The sequence below is a fragment of the Rhinopithecus bieti genome, unplaced genomic scaffold (assembly GCF_001698545.2).
Source record: "Rhinopithecus bieti isolate Rb0 unplaced genomic scaffold, ASM169854v2 scaffold_39586, whole genome shotgun sequence".
In the NCBI taxonomy this organism is placed as follows: Eukaryota; Metazoa; Chordata; class Mammalia; order Primates; family Cercopithecidae; genus Rhinopithecus; species Rhinopithecus bieti.
Window position 1 is genome coordinate 1,302,202 of NW_016816842.1, and position 12,386 is coordinate 1,314,587.

Genomic DNA, 12,386 nt, shown 5'->3' on the forward strand with positions numbered 1-12,386 from the left:
TATCACCTGCAACACTGGAAATCTCACTGTGTAGTTCTTTCTTCAGATCAGTGTTTTGACGTTGGCAATAATGACGAAGAAGACAGTATGACTGAAGAAGACATTTTGCTTTGTATTGTGTATTTATCATGCAGCAGGCAGTGTGTTAAGTGTTTGATCAACTTTATTTAATCCTCATAGCACTACAGGAGGAAATGAAAGCACGGAGAAGTCATATAGCTTTTCCCATGGTCTCAGAGCTGGTGGTGGCAAAGCTGAGCATTTAATGATCAAGTCCAATGCTCTTAGCCATGGTGTTACATCAATAGGGCTGCCCCAAGAATTGATTTTAGGGCGTATCCTTCTTTTTACTACTCTCACTTCAGAAATGTGCCAGTTTTACCCTTCCTGTTTTCTTCTAAAAAAACAAAACAAAACAAAACAAAAACAAACAAACAAAACCTCATAATTCAGTTTTCTTCACTTCACATGAGCCTTTTAAATTAATTATATATTTTTGAGCAGACCAAGAAATTGTGTGTTTGTGGCCTTAGATAAATGCCAGGCATAATTTATCCTTGCAAGAAAACACACTGCCCTCCTCCAGTATTTTTTTTCTTTTTTTAAAAGAAAATTTCTATGGAACACTTCACATATTTGTGCGTCAGGGGCCATGCTAATCTCTGTATCGTTCCAATTTAGTGTATGTGCTGATGAAGTGAGCAGAGTACAGTATATTTTTAAAGAGTTTAGTAATTTTTTTTAAAACCAACTCGGCCAGATTGCTCAGTATAAAGGTAATATTAACCCATATAGAATTCTCTGGCCCCAGAGGCCTTTGTCATGAATAGGAGACACATCTGCAGTTTGGTTTGAGGCTTAAGTTGCAGCAGATAGAAGTGTGATTTGTTCCCTACACAGGCAGGGTTTCTGTAAGGGAAGAGCAAATAACTTTGGCTCCCACAGCAGGTGCCCTGAATAAACATTCAGGGATCTCCTAATATGACTCAGTAACACATCAGAAGAGAAACAATGAGAAAGAATAAGAAGGGATGTTTAATTGCTTAAAACCTGGAAGTAAATATATATATAAAAGAAAACATATTATGAATAATAATAACAATGCTGACTACAATGTATTAAGTGCTGATTAACTGCCAGGAGCTTTGCTAAAAATATTGTATGTTAACTTATTAAATCCTTACAGTATCCCAACAGGCTGGGAAATACTATCTCATCTCCATTTCTCAAATGAGGAAACCAAGGCTTCAAGGACAACTTGCCCGGCTGGGCGTGGTGGCTCACGCCTATAATCCCAACACTTTGGGAGGCAGAGGCAGGTGGATCACGTGAGGTCAGGAGTTCGAGACCAGCCTGGCAAGCATGGTGAAACCCCGTCTCTACTAAAAATACAAAAATTAGCTTGGCATGGTGGCACACAACTGTAATCCCAGCTACTCTGGAGGCCTGACCCAGGAGAATCACTTGAACCCAGGAGGCAGAGATAGCAGTGAGCCGAGATCAGGCTGCTGCACTCCAGCTTGGGTGACAGAATGAGACCCTATCTCAAAAAAAAAAAAAAAAAAAAGCAAAGCAACTTGCCTAAGGCCAAACCATTAGTAAAGGCAGTAAAACAGGTTTCAAACCCAGGCAGTCTAACTCAAAATACTACACACTTGATCACAGCATTACTGTCTCTCAGCAAAGGTGATTATATACATTAATCAACACTATATATGTTGCATATGTTAAGATTCAATCTCATTCCAAATACCACTAGGAAGAAAGGGTCCATGGCATTACATTGTGATGGGATGCCATTGACATACCTGCGTTGTCAATTGCAAAATGAGCATCTTTCTGTTTTATGACATCATTCTTTTTGTGAAGATGAGGAAAGTGGAAGACAAATACTCTCCACTGGCCTACAAATGCTGGCTGAGAGGGAAAGACATATTGCAGCTGAAGAAACCATCTCATTGCATGGGAAGAGCTATTTTATCTATAATGTATCGATACAGGTTACCACAATGAATAAACCAGCTAAAGTACCATGGTCATTTACTCTTGTCCAATATAATGTTGAGTTCCTCTCTGTTAATCAATTCTTAAAATGATAAGATTAGTGAATTCTAAAGCAGATTATTTTAAAGTGATCATAGCATTTACCTGTTTTAGTAATATGTATAATCTCTCTGAAGAGCTAAAATATTTGTTTAAATAGCTAAAGACCTTTGGGGATATTGTAACAAATTTCCAGAAAAGAAAAGGGACTTGGAAGTAATGAAATCCACTCAGTTGTTTTTAATTTTTGGCAAAATAATGTGAGAACATATTGCAAAAATGCTGTAGTTGATGAGTTCCAATGTTCAATTACTTAATTTCTATACCAATTGAATAATCTGGATAATTGGATAATTTTTATGGCCAATTTCATGTTCTTTTCTTCTCTATCATCATGATTAAAACTGAGGTCCTTGGCCAGGCACGGTGGCGCATGACTGTAATCCCAGCACTTTGGGAGGCCGAAGTGGGCAGATCATGAAGTCAGGAGATCGAGGCCATCCTGGCTAACACAGTGAAACACCGTCTCTACTAAAAATACAAAAAAATTAGCCAGGCGTGGTGGCAGGTGCCTGTAGTCCTAGCTACTCGGGAGGCTGAGGCAGGAGAATGGTGGGCACTCGGGAGGCGGAGCTTGCAGTGAGCCGAGATCGTGCCACTGCACTCCAGCCTGGGTGACAGAGCCAGACTCTGTCTCAAAAAACAAACGAAAAAAAAAAAAACCCTGAGGTCCCTGATATAATCACAACTGTCAATTAACAAGGTTGGGAGGGATCTTGGTCATTCCTTTTTATAATTTTGTCCATCCCATTGCCTTTTATCATTTTGAGATTTGTGGAACTCTATTCTCCTTTTAAAAGCTCTCTCTTTTGTTGAAGAGCTCCTATAACATATATTGCTCACTCATTCTAGAACCTAGTTATGCTTGAGTGTCAGAATGTTTCCCCCCCACGTGTAAGCTTAACACCTTCTACCGCATCCTTACCAGAAAGAAGGAGCATACAGCATTTGAACCTTGATAATGTTACTTGAGCTCAGGTCCACAGCCCCAGATCCACCCCATTACAGAGCGATCTAAATATTCCATCAGGGATTTTTGACAGTTCTACTGAAAACAGGTGACCTACCAGAATACTAAAGCTGTGTGAATAATCCTGTTTATTTTTATTTTTTATAAAGGATGATAGTAAGGAAAACCTCTCAGTGATCCTGAAATTAATTTGTCAAAAAGTCTAGAAGAGGCTATGAAATAAATATTTTTTGAGGATTAGGTTTACTTCATTGTATTAATTCTACATGTTTTCCCCAAAGGTTCTGGGGGTACATTCAGAAAATGTGATAGTGATCATTAGGAAGAGTCCACAAAGATGCCCTTAAATAGATCTTAGCTTCTTTCTTGATATAGTTGCTATGTTCGTGGATGTGGCATGTTACAAACGTGGAGAACAGCAAGGCCTTGCAGTCTCGAGTGGATTTTATGGAAGAAAAAGTGGCAAAATTGGACTAGATGATGGGCCCTTAGATGATCCACAGCTAACAGTGACTGTGCAGACTAATGGCTCTGTGTCCCCCAGAGAAGAGCCTGTAGTGATGCACCAGACAGCCCTGTCTTACCTGCCCAACTTTTCAAACAGCTACAACATTGATAGTAATAATAAGTTAAATTTACATCTATTTTCACAGGCAGAAGAACTGTGCAAAAAAAAAAAAAGAAAAGAAAAAAAAAGACTAAATTTGAGAGACAAAATATAAAAGCTGCCATTTAAGTTTTTTTGGGTTTTTTTTGGTTTTTTTTTTGTTTTTGTTTCTAAGTCAGTGTACTGGAAGCCCTTATTTTGAAATGACAACCAGGAGCTTTTAAGCAAGCAAAGCCTAGACAAGACAGGTGATGAAGTCATTAAAAAGGTACCTATCTCCTGGGCTGCACCAGAGCCAGTGCTCTGAAGAGGACACATCCAAGCCTGTATGTGAGCCAGGCTCCCTTCAGCAGACAGTGACCAAGACAGTCAGTGGCTGGAGACCATGTCCTATCCAGAAAGAGATGAATAACATAGGGGATATATACCACAGAGGGCTGACACTAAGGAGAAATCATAATAAAATATTTAGAGTCGGGGGGATTGCAGAAGTAACTCATACAATCTCACCGTTTTTCAGATAAAGGAAAAAAGGCCTATGATAAGCATTTTCAAATATTTTTAAGGCTCCCAAGTAAGAGGGAGCAGACTAGTTCCTTTTCTTTTCTTTCTTTCTTTCTTTCTTTTTTTTTTTTTTTTTCCAGAGAGTGGAACAAGGACTGAAGTGTAAAAGGTGGAGATTTTGGTTCAACATAATAGTGAGATCGTGAGCTCCCACCTTTCTTCTCCCTTCCCTGCTAAGCCCCTTTCCGGGCTTTGGAGATATTCTGGTAGAGGCTGGACGGCATCCTCCAGGGATGCCAAATCCTAGCCACCAACTTTTGCCTGCCCTCAGATGTAACCTCATTGGGAAACCCTCCATGGACATCCTGACTGGGCTAAGTATCTGCCCCTTCCAGTGTTCTCTGCAAACCAGGAGACTCTATCATAGAATTCTTAAATTGTATGACGACTCTGTTTCTATGTCTCCCTGTTACATCCTCAATGTCCAACATGGCTTTTGCTGCATAAGTAGGTGCTCACCAAATGTTTACTGAACTGAATTTCTATATAGGTAAAAGGCTGACTGAATGGTCTCTTTCTAATATAAAATGCTAAGGGCCTCTGCAAGCAACTAATTGAAGAGTTGAGACCACCAGTAAGTTATAATCAGCTTATCTTCTTTAGGCAGAAGTTTCTTCCTTGAATGGCGTTTCTTCCCAGCCTTAGCCTGGCCCCTATTTGCTTTACATGAACCCCATAGATTTAGAATTGGTAGATCACCCCCTACTCAGGTTAATTACTCAATAAACTTCCAGGTGCGTTAAGCACACCTTGCTTGCAATTACACAGATATTTAAAAGAAAAACTATAAAGGTGGCCCATATTTTCAGAAAGTCCCTTGTCTAGAATATCTATCTTTCTTGGTGTCATTTCTAAGGCTTTCCAACATGAGTATGCCCATCTCAGAAAATGCCCCAAATTATCCATTGATAATAGAAAAACTATCTTGATATAAATATGCATATATGTGTATATATATTATATTATGCACATATATTTTATCAAGCCAATACAAAGTGTATAAAATTTCCCAGGATTTTCATTAGTAGACTGGTGCTGGAGTCTCACTCTGACCACATGGCAGATGGCTTTGTGGAGAGCATGAAAAAGAGGGCTCCTCAGGGAAGGTAGGAGTGTCACAACTCCGTGGGACTGACTGTAGCTCATTTGTTCACTGCTTTCTGCACATTTCAAATTACTGCTTTTTTTCATTTGTCCAGTTAAATAGACGTGTCTACTACCTAGTTTTAACTAAACTAACCTTCACAAAAAGACACATGGTTTAACGAGGTTCCTGCAAAGAAACTGCAGTTTGAAGATAATACTAATCATGAAAGCACAAGAGAACTTTGAATTCTCTGTCAGTCACATTATGGGGTAAGGCAACAATGACAATCTAATCCGATCTCTCAAGAAACCAGGGAAAAAATAATTGGAAATTACCAGAAGACTATTTGAAATATGGAACCCACAACTTCTAATGAAAAATCTAAACCTCTCCCCAAGAGCGTGTTGAGTTTTGAAATTATTAGCCAGTGACCAAACATTTTTATAACTTAAAATCAATAAATATTTATATGTAGGGGTTGCAAGTTCAAAAAAATTGAGAAGGTACATAATCAAAATGTTCGGAGACCACTGGCCTATTCTTGCTTCTAAAATATTTTCATTTCTTTCTGATTGTCCTTCCTAATTGTATAAAACTTGGAAATGTAAGAAAGTATCAAAAATAAGAAAAAAAAAATCACCCATATTCTTACCATCACAAAATAACACTTGTATTTGGTGAAATGTCTCTTCTGTCATAACTAGTTTATATAAAATGTCTTTCATAGAAGGAGGCTGAACCAACAGGAAAAAAACATTACAGAACATCATGTTCCATTACAGGTCACTTTGGTCTCCATGGAGTCCAAGAAGGTAAACTAGAAATCCAGCTATGGGCCTGGTTTTGAACATCTGACTAACAAATTTAGGATGTTTCACTTTACGTGGGCGCACCCTATGATCTCATTCCAGGTTATAAAGCGAGCACCATTATTATTGAGTAAAAAGAGATTGGTGCAGCAGCTCATATGCTATCCTAATGATTACAGTAACTGGCTCATCTGGGCCCTCAGTGATATGGCTAAGGAGTCACGCTTAGATTCCTCAGATGCAGGGTAGCAGGCCTCCTCCAGTGTTCAGTAATCCTGAGGAATTTGGAGCATGTCTATCAAATGCCTTCCTTTAGGAAAGAAACCACACTGTAGGTCCTATAATCACAGACCCTGCCCTGGCTTACGTCAGCATAAACACACCTCTCGTTACAGAAACCACCCTCAGTTTCACACTCAGAAGCTTCTCTAAAAGTTTGTTCCTCATCCCCACAGTGAGACATAGCTGGTATTTGAATAATCTCAACACCCTCAAAAATAACTTCTGACAATCTGACTCAAAGCAGAACTTTCATAGGTTTGGCAGGATTTCCAGTTCTAAGATTAGATGTAGCATTCTCCCCAAGCTTTTGGGCCTCCCCCACAAGACAAGGGAATAAGACCCCTTCTAAAATCCAGTTATAGCCTACACCAGAGGATGCAGAATCCTATCATGATTTTTCTCTCCCTCACTTTATGAGGCCCTCACACTCGTGCTAGCCTGCACACCAGGTTGTCCAGTTGTTGTCCAGTACTTGGGGTGGGAAGAGGAATTTTTATACATACAAAGGCTAAAGAATGCAAATCCCACAATCTATTTGTTTATTTTTTATTTTTTTCTGAGACAGGTTTTCACTCTGTCATCTAGGCTGGATGGCAGTGGTGTAATCACAGCTCACTGCAACCTCCGCCTCCTGGGTTCTAGTGATCCTCCCATCTTAGCCTACTGAGTAGCTGGCACCAGGGGTGCCCACCACCACATCCAGCTAATTGTATTTTTGATAGAGATGGAGTTTCACCATGTTGCCCAGGCTGGTCTTGAGCTCCTGAGTTGAAGTGATCTGCCAGCCTCGGCCTCCCAAAGTGCTGGGATTACAGGCGTGAGCCACCACCCTTGGCCCCATAATTTAAGTATCAAGTTCCTCTCTTGTAACCTTTAAACCAGATCCAATTTTAATGCACGTGATTTAAACCCACATTTTTTAAAGGATATTTTCTCCATATGTTTTCGATTGTTTTTTAGGAGTGGAACTGGATTTGCCTAGAATCGATGCAAGCAAAGACACCCTTATGATGCCCCCAGCTGATGTGAGGGGCATAGACGATGTCAAAGCGAAGCTAACTGACCCATTCCAGCACTGAACCAGCAACACTGACTTCCAGGCCACAGCCATCTTTTCAAATAAAACTTATTCCAAACCCTCAGATTGTTTCCTCCCCCTTAAGCATGTTTTGAAGCAGACCCAGAATGACAGGAGAGTAAATAAGAAGTACAACAGCAAAACCACCAAACCTGCTAACATAATTTCTCCATGGATATATTCACTCCCAGGGGGCAAAATGGAGCTGAGGAATGATTGCAGGAGTGCCTTTGGCTACTTTAATCAACTTAGCCTGTATTTATTTTTGTACATCTCAATCCAAATTACTAAAGAAATGACCCAAACCCTCTCTTTTACCTCTTTAGTACCTTGTTACCCTGCCTTTAAAATGTTCGCTACATACACTTTTCACAATATTTTATTTTCCCACTGGCATTCTGATCGTTTTTCAAAACTTGTTTTGATACTACTTGCCACCTGAAATCCTGACAGTACATTCAAAATAAATAAAAAGTATAAATAAATTCACGTAACGTTATGAAATCAGTTGGAAGGATAGTTAAGATCTAGATTTAAAGGCTTAACTTCTCCTTTGTTCCAGGACCTGCCCAGAAAGCATCTTTTAGAACATGAAGTCTTTAAGCAAGAAATTACAAGTTCTCCCAAGGTGGCAGGAGGTACAGATGTGCTTGTAAGAAAGTAAAAGATAGAAAGATGAATACCTTTATGATTGCTTTTCTTTTACACTTCAGATTCTCAATATGAACATTTTTGGACCCAGGATTAAAGCAAAGGGTAGCTGTTCCCAAGACAGTCTCTTGTATTGAGTTGGATTAGGATGGGATATTGGAGCTTTCAATATATTTTTTAAAAAAATTTCCTTCCAAAGCTGTTCCACTGAAGTTTCCGCAGATATTATTGGGAAGATCACTCTCCAGAAACCCAGAAGCCCTAACTCCAGAAAGATGGTTGGAATGGAAAACAAAGTTAAGAAATGGTGGGTGGAAAGTTGGTTTTTCCTCCTACCATACCAGCCAGGAGCGAAGAGAAGACATGCCTTTAATTCAACCCTTTGCCATCCCTGAAAAGGAAAAAGTGCCTGATGTTGGATATTCCTTATACCACAGAAACCCTATTGGCCTGGCTTTAGTTACGGTTTCAAAGCAGAAAATATTAAAAGGGGGAAATTATGTGAGAGAAGACATTACTAATTGGTATGATAAAGGGGACATAAATTTACCAGAATATGGGATTCCAACCTTCCGAAAATAAACTGAGGAGTTTATGAGAAGAACTAACAAATGGTCTTAGCACAGGCTTACTTTCTTAATAGGTAGAAATCAAACTGCAGATACAAATTCCCCTTCCTGTGGTGCTTGGCTTCTTAATGGCTGTGTGATTGAATCTGATGCATGATTTATATTATCAGCTCTAAGGAGGCCACCTAATTTTAACATCTACCCATTCATAAAGCTGTGAAATTCAATGACTCTACTCCAATCATCAAACTACCACCTCCATGGTATTTCAGGAAAATGCCAAGTAAGACTCTAATAGATAGCAATAAAAAACTTCTTGGCTGGGCACAGTGGCTCATGCCTGTAATCCCAGCACTCTAGAAGGCCGAGGTAGGCAGATCACCTGAGGTCAGGAGCTCAAGACCAGCCTGACCAACATGGTGAAACCCCATCTCTACTAAAAATACAAAATTAGCCAGGTGTGGTGTCACATGCCTGTAATCCCAGCGATTTGGGAAGCTGAGACAGAAGAATCACTTGAACCCAAGAGATGGAGCTTGCAGTGAACCAAGATTGCGCCAATGCACTCCAGCCTGGGCAACAGGGCAAGACTCCATCTCAACAGAACAGAACAAAACAAAACAAACAAACAAACAAAAAACCTTCTCAAGAAAGTAATCTACAGACAGAAAGTAAACTAGAGGGGCTCTGCTCGGCAGTAGGGGATGAGAAGGACTGGAAGGAATATGTTGTGGTGGACTGGGAATTTCTTGTGTTCTAAAAATGCATGCTGGATGCTCTAATTTCCTTAGGCTACTGCCCTGTCCCTGGGGCAGTGCCCTTGGCCAGGAAGCACTTCTTGGCCCCTCTCCACCTCCCGTCCTGCTCCCCCCTCCGCTACCTCGATGGTGTACTGCTCAAAGATGCGCAGTTGCAGGAAGATGTCCAGCTTGATCTTCCGCTCATGGAACAGCTCCTCCATCTGCACCTGGGCATCATCAAGCTGCTGCAGGACCGACTCGATGTGGCTGATGGAACTGCTGTGGGGTGTTTTGTTGTTGGACACAGCTGAGTCCCTGTGGCAGAGTGGGGAGAAAAAGGGAGGGAGAGGCCTTTCCATGTTAAAAGTGACAGAGAAGGAGGGGGACCTTCCTCATCTGAGCAAGGTGGATGTGAATCAGTTGAGTCATTCAATCAACAGACATTTATCAAACTCCTGCTGTGAGCCTGATACTATCTGCTTAATGAGTGAACCAAAGCTATATGCATCCTGTTTTGGGTTCACAAGTCTATTTCTAAGACTAGTTGTTCTCCTATTCCTCAAGCAGACTTGTGAAAGAAATAAGATGAAATAATGTATGAGAAAGGCATAAAATATTAGAGAAAAGGCATAAAATATTAGAGAAATGGAATGGTTCCACACTTATATGTAGTCTAATATGTATAGTTTCAACACATACATACACACACATACATCTATCACAATACATACAGACAAACATATTAAAGGCATATTTTTTAAAAATCTTCCTGCTTTTACTTCACAGACTCTTTGTTAAAACAGATGATGTCATGGTTGCCAAAATTGTAAGCATGCACTTTATAAAGCTATGCTAAAGTTATGGGCTGGTGTTATTATACTAAACAGGCTCAGGCTATACTTAGGAAAGCATAGGATCTGGAGCCTGCAAACCTGAATTAGGTCTCTGCTCTGATATATTTAGGCTGGTGGTCCTGGGAAATCACCTCTCTGAGCCTCAGCTCCCTTATCTGTCAAGTGGACTCAACTTGTGGACTTAATAATTTCTGCCCTGCTCACTTCACAGTTTGCTGTTAAATAAGAGTGCACATGAACTAAGACCAGTAACATGTTGTATGGATGAATATTACTCCTGAAAGGACACAAGTGAAGTGTCAAGTGCTGAACAGGAGAGTAAAGGCTAGATCCTAAGAAGCTGGGACAACCAACAAAGGCTGCAAACAGTTTTGATGTAGGGGTTTGAAGAAATGGAGAAACAAGTCAAGTAATAGGAGGAGGTGTAGCCTCCTCTGAGCAGGCAGAGTCTATATAAACGTAGTAGGGAGAGGTGATGCCTTGTAGAGGGAAACCGAGAGATAAACAGATTGATTTGCTCAGCAAAATGAGGTGGTGGTAACTATAATAGGAAAATGATGGAGGCTGTTAAAGTTTAGATTCCATAGGGCCTTGAGTAAGCTAGAGCCCTAAAACTTGAAATAAACTGGCACATTCATTATCTTGTGACATCTTAGTTTCTCATACAACTTAAGGGTCAAAGGACAAGGGGAAAATCATTTATTTCCAATCATCTTATCAGCAGGCTTTCTGAAAGCCATGTTCTTTCAGCCTGTGTTTGTCTCAGAAGCAGTGGTATCTGAGCTCATTCTGTTTCTGAAGATGACATAAGGTTAATTTGTTAAGCACCCTTCTGTCTACCATTCAGAGGGCTCCCAATTCCTGCCTCCTCACCCTGGCCTGTTTGTCGTGATACAGGCACAGTTTCTACTCCTACAACTGCACGGACATCCCCAGGCATGAAAAGAACATGAGATGTACTCAGTGCTATCTGCTATGTATTTGTTGACGGCTTTGCTGCTGGGAGGATATGATTATTCTCCTGGATTGTTCCTCTCAGTCTGTCTCCATCATTCATCTTCCAGAAGGAAGAGAATGATTTTGGACCATTTTATGCGGCACTGTGTCCGTGTCACACTCACTAGGAATCACAGAGATGTAAAATCTCCCTTAGGTGCTCTAGTGACAAGTGTCAGAAAAGTCAGGAAGACCTAGGGAAGATGTTTCTGGTGTGTGTGAGGTGTCCTGCCAATGCCCACTAAGCACCATTTACTTCTTTTTCTCTTTGACTTGCTTTGATGTCAGGGAGGGGAGCCTAGGTTAGAGTCAGGTTACTGCCACAATGAATGGTCGCCAGTGGCTCTTGGTCATATGCCTACGGTACTCTCTGAAACCCATGGAATTTTAATCTTGCAGAGCAGGCATCACACACATTGTTGCCTTTGCCATCATCAAGTAGCCTTATGCCCTTAGGCATTGTGCAGGTTTACAGTTGTTAAGAACGAGTGGCATCTCCATAGGCCTAGCCCCACAGAAAGTGAAGCCAGCCAAGCCTGTGAAAAGTATTTGAATAGATAACACAAAGCCATCATAAAATTCTAGAGCTGCCAGAACTCCTAGAGTGAACCCCTTAATTACACAGCCGAAGCAGCTGAGGCCCAGAGAGGTTAAATGACTGTCCACTATTTGGAATTCTCTTCAGAAGCAAATGACAGTGGAGTTTCCTAGGGAGGCAGACAAAGCTGTCATGTATTATATATTCATGAAGATGAATTAGGGGAAGAAGGAAAAGAGGCTGTCTTGTTAGCATGCAATAGGAGGACTTGGAGCATCTCATGTGCATGTTTGGAATAGAAATTATTAACTTCCAACAGAAAAACATGCCAGGGCCTTCTAAAGGTAATTTCTCATTGTTTATTTAATTGGACAACTGGTATGGGTGAAAAAAACCATCTCCAATTGACATAATTCCCTCAGGCCCTAAGGCTGGCCTGGGACTTGCTGATGAGATTATTTCTGTCCAGAGCTGGCAGAGGTCCCAGCACTCAGTGATTTTGGGATCGGAACAAGTCCCTGTGGGCAGGCATCATTAG

At 40.7% G+C, this 12,386-nt stretch overlaps 1 protein-coding gene across 12 annotated transcripts in view; it reads right to left on the reverse strand.

The window, feature by feature from the left end:
• KALRN (kalirin RhoGEF kinase) overlaps positions 1-12,386 on the reverse strand; it is a 684,488-nt gene that overhangs the window by 298,465 nt on the left and 373,637 nt on the right. For all 12 annotated transcript variants that reach the window (XM_017855309.1, XM_017855307.1, XM_017855308.1 and 9 more), the window contains exon 13: positions 9,601-9,775. In XM_017855309.1, the coding sequence (XP_017710798.1) occupies positions 9,601-9,775 (175 nt within the window). The remainder of the gene's footprint in view (positions 1-9,600; positions 9,776-12,386) is intronic.